Source organism: Dipodomys ordii, unplaced genomic scaffold (genome assembly GCF_000151885.1).
Source record: "Dipodomys ordii isolate 6190 unplaced genomic scaffold, Dord_2.0 Scaffold64, whole genome shotgun sequence".
Lineage (NCBI taxonomy): Eukaryota > Metazoa > Chordata > Mammalia > Rodentia > Heteromyidae > Dipodomys > Dipodomys ordii.
Window position 1 is genome coordinate 6,045,484 of NW_012267280.1, and position 8,040 is coordinate 6,053,523.

The 8,040-nt window shown below is 45.8% G+C and overlaps 1 protein-coding gene across 5 annotated transcripts in view; it reads right to left on the reverse strand.

Annotated features, from left to right (window-relative positions):
- Positions 1 to 3,128: 3,128 nt before the first annotated feature.
- The window catches only part of Tmco3 (transmembrane and coiled-coil domains 3), a 38,581-nt gene continuing 33,669 nt past the window's right edge, over positions 3,129 to 8,040 (reverse strand). For all 5 annotated transcript variants that reach the window (XM_013022882.1, XM_013022881.1, XM_013022877.1 and 2 more), the window contains exons 11-13: positions 5,987 to 6,066; positions 5,034 to 5,183; positions 3,129 to 3,872 (exon numbers count right to left, since the gene is read on the reverse strand). In XM_013022882.1, the coding sequence (XP_012878336.1) occupies positions 3,759 to 3,872; positions 5,034 to 5,183; positions 5,987 to 6,066 (344 nt within the window). In that variant the 3' untranslated portion in view covers positions 3,129 to 3,758. The remainder of the gene's footprint in view (positions 3,873 to 5,033; positions 5,184 to 5,986; positions 6,067 to 8,040) is intronic.

Here is an 8,040-nt window from a genome sequence, read left to right on the forward strand (position 1 = left end):
CTATATTTAGAAGCTCTGATGTTTGTGCACACACACACATATGTTCTTGGTTAACCGGACTTTTTTTTTTCTTTTTGGTTGGTGGTGGGTCTTGAACTCTGAGCCTGGGCGCTGTCCCTGAGCTCTTCAGCTCAAGGCAAGTACTCTACCCTTGAGCCACAGTGCCACTTCCGGTTTTCTAGTGGTTAATTGGAGGTAAAAGTCTCATGGATGTTCCTGCCCCAGCTGGCTTTGAACTGCCATCCACAGATCTCAGCCTCCTGAGTAGCTAAAGATTACAAGTGTGAGCCACAAGCGCCTGGTTAACTGGATCGCTTAACAATCTTTTTTTTTTTTTTTCTTTTCTTGTCAGTCAGGAGCTTGAACTCTGGGCCTGGGCGCTGTTCCTGAGCTCTTCAGCTCAAGACTAGCACTCTACCACTTGAGCCACAGCACCACTTCTGGCTTTTTCTGTGTATGTGGTACTGAGGAATCAAACCTGGAGCTTCATGCATGCTAGGCAAGCACTCTACCACTGAGCCACATTCCCAGCCCCACAATCAACCTTTTTTTTTTTTTTATAATGTCCTTGTCTTTTATGACACTCTTACTTAATATCTATTCTGCTGGATATGAGTAGAACCACTTCTGCTCTTTTTCATTGACTATTTGCATGCTTTCCTATCCTTTCCCTTTTAGCTGATATGCCCACAGATCTAAAGTGTCTTTTGTAGGTAGCATATACATGAAACCTACTTATCATTCTGACAATATATATTTTTTGATTGAGTTTAGTCCATTTCATTTTTATATATTTTTGCCAATTACAACATTCATTTATGCATTTTTTCATATAAAATTAGTTATAAACCATAAACAATACATTTGGCCTTTTTATTTGTTCATATACTTGACATGTTGATCTCTTGGGAATGGCTAGTTGTTTTTTCTGGGTCCGGTTGTGGGGCCTGAACTCTGGGCCTAGGCGCGGCGCTGTCCCTCTGCTCTTCAGCTCAAAGCTAGCGCTCTACCACTTGAGCCACAGTGCCACTTCCGGCTTTTTTCTTTTTATGTGGTGCCTCAGGCATGCAAGGCAAGCGCTCTACCACTGAGCCACCATCCCAGCCTGGGAATGGCTATTTCTTTATGCAACTATTATCTACTGTCCTATCTTAACATGAAGGACTGCCTTGAACATTTCTTCTAGGGCACATCTAGTGGAAACAAACTACTACAATTTGTTTAATTTGAAATGTCCTACCATCTTATTGATTGTATAGGGGTTTTAACCCAGGGCTTCATGATTGCCCTCTATAGTTTGCTTTTCAGATAGGGTCTTGCCTTTATCTGGAGCTGACCTTAGACCACGATCCTCTTTTGTCTGCCTCCTGTGTAGCTGGGAATCCAGCATTTGCCACCACTCTCAGCCTTTTTATTTTGTTGTTGGTTGTGGGGCTTTAACTCAGGGCCTGGGCTCTGTCCCTGAGTTCTTTTGCTCAAGGTTAGCACTCTACCACTTTAAGCCACAGCTCCATTTCCAGCTTTCTGGTGGCTGATTGAAGATAAGAGTTTCACAGACTTTCATGCGTGGGCTGGCCTTGAACCATGATCCTCAGATCTCAAGTCTCCTGAGAAGCTAGGATAAGACAAGCCACCAGTGCCAGGCTTGTCTTTTTTTTTTTTTTTTTGGTTGGTAGTGGGGCTTGAACTCTGGGCTTGGGCGCTATCCTCAGCTCTTCAGCTCAAAGCGAGCACTCTACGCTTGAGCTACAGCGCAAATTCCAGTTTTCTAGAGGTTTATTGGAGATAAGAGTCTCATGGACTTTCCTTGCCTGGGCTGGCTTTGAACTGTGATCCCCAAATCTCAGCCTCCTGAGTAGCTAGGATTACAGGCGTGAGCCACCAGTGCCTGGCTATGTCTGTCTTATTTTTGAAGAGTAGTTTTATCAGACGTAAAATTTGTAATCAACTTGAGTACTGGTGGCTCACACCTATAATTCTAGTTACTTAGGACGCTGAGATTGAGGATCATGACTCAAAGCCAACAGGGCGGGAGAGTTGTGAAATTCTAATCTCCAATTAACTACCATAAAAGTCAGCAGTGGGTAGAGTGCTAGTGTTAAGCACAAAAGTTCAGGGACAGAACCCAGACCCTAAGTTCAAGCCCCAGGACTAGTATACATACAAAAAAACAAAAATTGTGATCAAGTTGGCTGCCATCCTAGCTACTAAGAAGCTGAGATCTGAGGATCACTTTAAAAATAGTCTAGACAAACTGGTCACCAATGGCTCACGCTTGTAATCCTAGCTATTCAGGTGACAGATCTAAGGATTGCAGTTCAAAGCCAGCCCAGGCAGGACAGTGTATGAGACTCTATAATCTCTACTAAACTAGCAAAAAAAAAAAAAAAGGTGGACCTGTGGTTCAAGTGGTAATAGCCTTGAGTAAAAGAAACTCAGAGACAGAATCAAGGCCCAGATTTCAAGCCCTAGGACCAATGTGTGTATACATGCATGCACATGAGTGCACACGCATGTACGCATGCACGCGTGCATGCGCGCGCACACACACACACCAGGCTAGGCAAATCTGAAAGACTCTTACCTCCAATTAACCTTAAAAAAGCCAGAACTAGAGGCATGGTGCAAGTGGTAGGGCATAAAAGTGGTAGGGAGTAAAACAAATCTGAGTGAGTACAAGAGCTTGAGTTGGAGCACCAGAACTGGCGCACACATGCGCACACACGTACACATTCTTGATCAGCAAGGTCTTGCTGCTTTGTTTTCCCTACAACTTCAAGTCTGCCATCCCATTGTTTTCTGCCACTTGTAAGAAACTAGCTGTCCGTATCAGGTGTTGCTGGTAAGAGACAAATCATCTCTGTGACTTCAAGATTCCATTTTTGCTTTTGTCTTTTGAATTTTATTTGTGTCTTGGTATAGACCTCTGAGTTTATGCTGTATGTTTTTCATTGGATTTCAGGATTGGTAGATTCATACCCTTCATTAGACAATGACTATTTGGGATTTACTCCAGGAATACAATATAAACAATGTAACATATTCACATACATATATTTATATGTTTGGTATTTTATGCCAATTTTCACTGCAGCATTAGTTACAATAGCCTTTTTTTCATACCAAACCAAACCAAATCAGATTCTCATAAATTTCAAATAAATATACCGATTGTAGTCTTTATTAAAGATTGTATTTTCTTGTCATTCAAAAATCAAATATTTTGAGTAATATACCTGATAGAAATAGACATGAAAGTGCTTTATTTAAAATAGCTATAGGAAACAAACATCGTAAGATAGTTTTCTGACCTAAAAAACATGAACTTTGAGCATCCAAAGTAAGCTTCCAACTCATTGCCAAAATTAAAATCTCCTATTGTAGGTATGTTTAACAACAAATATTAGATGAACAGATTATAATTCTAAGTTGTACAATAAATAAAAAAGGCCTTTTACCAAAAACTATGAACTGATGAATTAACAATAGAAAGTTAATAATTTCAGAAAAAAAGGCACATCCAGGCAAAATAGTCAAGGCGATTTGTAAAATGCAGTGTTACAATTCTACTGCATATAATCAATTGACTGCAAATAAATTACTCTGTAATATTCTAAAACATGACAAAAGTATTCTATAAAAGCAGGCAAACACAAGGACACAGCCTCGTTGTGTTCCTCCATCTCAGAGGCAAGGCTCCTGGGAGGCGAGGTGAGGCTGTCAGGACTCACTTGGGAGGCAGCCGTCTCCCTGTCCTGTCAGAGGCTTGACCGTCTTTCTGATCTTGGCACACATCTTGTGATTGCAGCTCTCCACAACACGGGTGCAAGTAGGAGGCTAAGTGTGGTCACACTCAGTATAAGGAGGTATACCTGCGACATGTAAACAGCGCCTGGTCACAGTGAGCAGGAAGAGGAGGCTAAGTGTGGTCACACCTAGTGTAAGGAGGTACACCTGAGACACATGACTGGAGCCTTGTCACAGTGAGCAGGAGGAGGTACACCTGCTCAGGCAGAGGTGCAGCAGTCCTCACTGGGTGGGAGGAAGTAGGCCTACCTAGGACAGGCTGAGCATTAAGGGCATGTATGCCTAGGTGTGAGGGTCATCCATGGTCTCACTGGTTATTAGGAGGTATACCTGTAAACTAGAATCCCTCTTTCTTTTTTTTTTGGTCAGTCGTGGGGCTTGAACTCTGGGCTTGGGCGCTGTCCCTGCGCTCTTCAGCTCAAGGCAAGTGCTCTACCACTTAAGCCACAGCTCCACTTGCGGTTTTCTAGTGGTTTATTGGAAATAAGAGTCTCACGGACTTTCCTGCCCGGGCTGGCTTTGAGCCACGATCCTCAGATCTCAGCCTCCTGAGTATCTAGGATTACAGGCGTGAGCCACCGGTGCCCGGCCCTAGAACCCCTCTTTTGAAGGCATGTCAAAAGTACACTCATAGGAAAGAAAACAAGTAGAGTAGGATAAACCAAAGTCTGACAGCAAATGGAAAGCTGTGGTCAGCTCTAATGAACCACAGAGCAAAAGCCTAGAGACTACTCACTAGATGGTAGCTCTATAGGGCTCACTGTAACGCTGACTACAACACAGCTTTGCACATATCTCTTTCACAAGCCTTCTCCTGAACTCTGACAGCAAAATGCCCACACTCACAAGACAAGAGAGACAGTGATTTGAGTTCTGAGTGCTTTCAAGTGCTTCCCAGTGCTTTGATGGCAGTTTTAGGGAGGCCTGGTTTAGATTTCTTAGATGTTATTACTGCGCAAGCTAAAAGTTGAGTTTTCTTCCTTTCACAGGAAATATCATTCAATTATCACTATTGTACAAGGTATTAACAGTATTAACTAGTAACTCTCACCTGAAAAATTATCTTTTAAGGTACCGGCTTCCATCCTAGGCCAGCAAGGCGCTGCCTAGGAACACAAACCAAGAGCACAAAAGAGCTGCTACCTCGCAGCTGAGGTGAGGAGTGTTTAGTCTTTGCTCTGGATGCTCCCCAGAGCCAGTTTCTCTGTCAGAGGGCGGATACTCACCTCCCGGGAGATGATGCCTGCTCTTCGGGCTCGGCTTCCCAGGACAAAAGAGAACTCACTGACCTGGGCCAGCCCTGCAGAGACGATCCACTTGATGTACTGGCTGCTCTTTGGCAGGATCAGTGACAAGACCAGAACTGCCAAAACAAACTGCAAGAGTGGTCTATCACATTAAGTGGTCAAGAATAAAACCCAGATAAGACTAAATTAAACATAGCAGAACAGAAAATCTACACAGAAAATGTGTTATCTGGGAAAAAAAAGTCAATCCAGAGCTACTTCAGATACCCAGAAAGCAGGAAGTAAATCCAGGCTAGGTTAAATCTACATAGAAGGCAAAATAAAAGGTCTGGATTCACTGACAGAAAACAAACTTTCTCTAAATAGCAATAAATATTAAGTAATGTTCAAGATGGAAATTCTTTTGGTAAGAGAGAGATGTACTTGTCTTGCTGGTGGGGTTATGCAGCAATTATCAGATCTGGGATCCAGAAAGCTAGCTGGTGATGCTGACAAGAAGGAGATTCAGTAGTCTGTGGTCAGGGAGAACCAGACACTGAAAATGCTCACTCAGTTTCCATGCTCATTAACACTCATCTGTCAGAGGAAGGCGTGAGCTATTCCAGAAACCCAGAGGACTCATGTCAGAATCTAGAATGTGCCCTCCCCCAGGTGCTGGCAATTCCCAACCTCAACACACTCCAATCCTGAGACAGGGATAATGCATCCTGACACCCATTCCAGGCTGAGGTCTGCCCCCTGGTCCGTCCAGGCAGCTGGCAGAGGGCTTCCCTGGAAGGCAGACCAGTGAGCAGGGTGAATCCCAGGCTCTTAAAGACACGTAGCAGCACTGCTAGATATAAGGTCCAGTGGGAAGTGGCCTGTGTAACGTGTAAAACTTGAACATGGCATCGGTTTTACCAGACATAAGTGACAGGGAGAAAATGTCATACCTTCATGATCACCACTGACAGAGTGAGGAACACTAGTACAGTCAGCTCATATATCACAAAGGTAGGGAACACATGAAGCCCTGCAGGAGACAGAGGGACAAGTCAGCTAGCTCCAGCCACGACACAACAATTGCAATGCATAGTTTTAGTGTGCTCATTAAACCTTCTGTACAAGAATCAAACTAAAACACAGGCAAAGCTATCTCTCTATCCCAGTGAGAGGAAAGTTCAAGCCAGCAGCCCACCTCCTCCAACAAGTTACAAGAGTCCGGTACACAGCAGCTGTGGCGGAAGGGCAGCAGTGGCTCTACATTAGACCAGTCCTGTGTGCAGCAGCCATGGTAGAGGGGCAGGACCAGCTCTACATCTAGGCCAGTCCCACCCCCTTCTCATGCAGCTCACATTCCAGGAACGAATGTCTGCCCCCGACATTGTTCTGCTCCGTGTTCCTCCTAGGCTGCTGTGCTGCCAGGACAAAGACACAGACACCTGCTGGTTGGCAAACTAGGCTCCCCTAGGCCTTAATTTTAAGGGAAGCACTGGGGACCGGGAGACCTCCCACTATCAAAAATGCCTGACTTTAGGATTGAAAACTTCACAGAACAGATGTGCTGACTTTCAGCCATTCACAGACCACCTGCCTCTGTTTCACTCAAACACAAATGTGAAAGTGCTCCTTTCCTTCCTAGACACATCTGCATCCTCCCTGGGATTCCATACATGTGTACCTGCATGGCCAGCGCTCCTCAGGCAGCCGTGTGGGTCCTCAGGTAGTGTGGACCAGGCCTCTCTCAAGCTCCTACCTCAGACCTCCCTCACTGCCACCACGGCCCTCCTAGGTACATGTTCTTGGGGTTTTATGCCACCAGACTGTCACCCCACAATCTCCACAGATCTACTGTCTCCCTTGCTATACTGCGGTAAGCTCCTTTGGAATACTCCAGCCCTGTGATGGAGCTCCTAGAGCTTCCTGTGAACTAATCAGCCCTAGTATTCTCCAGTCCCTTATTTCCTTACTGATGTATTTAGAAGTTTCTGTGCTATCCCTGTCCATGCAGGCATAACTGAACCCAGTTCATAAGGAACTGGGTTCCTTTGACACATGGTGACATCAATCCTATCCTACAACAACCAGAGTCCTCAGGTGGGACACATGGGTCTTGCCCTGTGGGTATCTGGGGACTCTGCTTCCTTAGTTTCTAGCCCATAGTCTGGCCAGGCACAGCGATTTTCTCCACAGCATGGGAGGTGCTGAGGGAATCCAAGAAGTATGTCTGAATGCTTCCAGCCTAGCTGCTCCTCCAGCCAAGTCTGCCCCCTTCTCTCCTTTGGGATGCCCTGGAGCAGGCATCTGGTCTAGATGTTCCCATCTCCAGATGTTCCTAGAAGCCCTTCCTTCTCCCATAATGCCCCATGCCTCTTGGCTCCTTGGCCCTTGCTGAGCTGAGACGGCTTACCTACAAAATGTGAGGCTAAGCAGCCATGCCACAACTCTATGCAACTACTGACGAGCGTTCCTACTCACTCTGCAGTGGCAGGCACCTGCCCCTTACCTACTCCAAAATCTGATGCATCCTACTGCCTTTGCTGCCTGCACAACCCTGGGTCCACTATTGGCCTGTGGAGGTCAAGGTCCACGTCACTGAGTGACAACAGGATTGAGGACAACTCCCAGTGGACCCTCAATGCCCATGGTGCGTCTGTCCAGTCTAACCGCCTAGCCTTAGCACTCCCCAGGAGCCTCCTGGGGATACCTTTGGCATAAAAACCTTCCGCATGAAGCCGGGCGCTGGTGGCTCACGCCTGTAATCCTAGCTACTCAGGAGGCTGAGATCTGAGGATCGTGGTTCAAAGCCAGCCCGGGCAGGCAGGAAAGACTGTGAGACTCCTATCTCCAATAAACCACCAGAAAACCGGAAGTGGCGCTGTAGCTCAAGTGGTAGAGCGCTTGCCTTGAGCTGAAGAGCTGAGGGACAGCGCCAAGGCCCAGAGTTCAAGCCCCACGACCGACAAAAAAAAAAAAGAAGAAGACACAGCCCCACCTGCATTAAGAA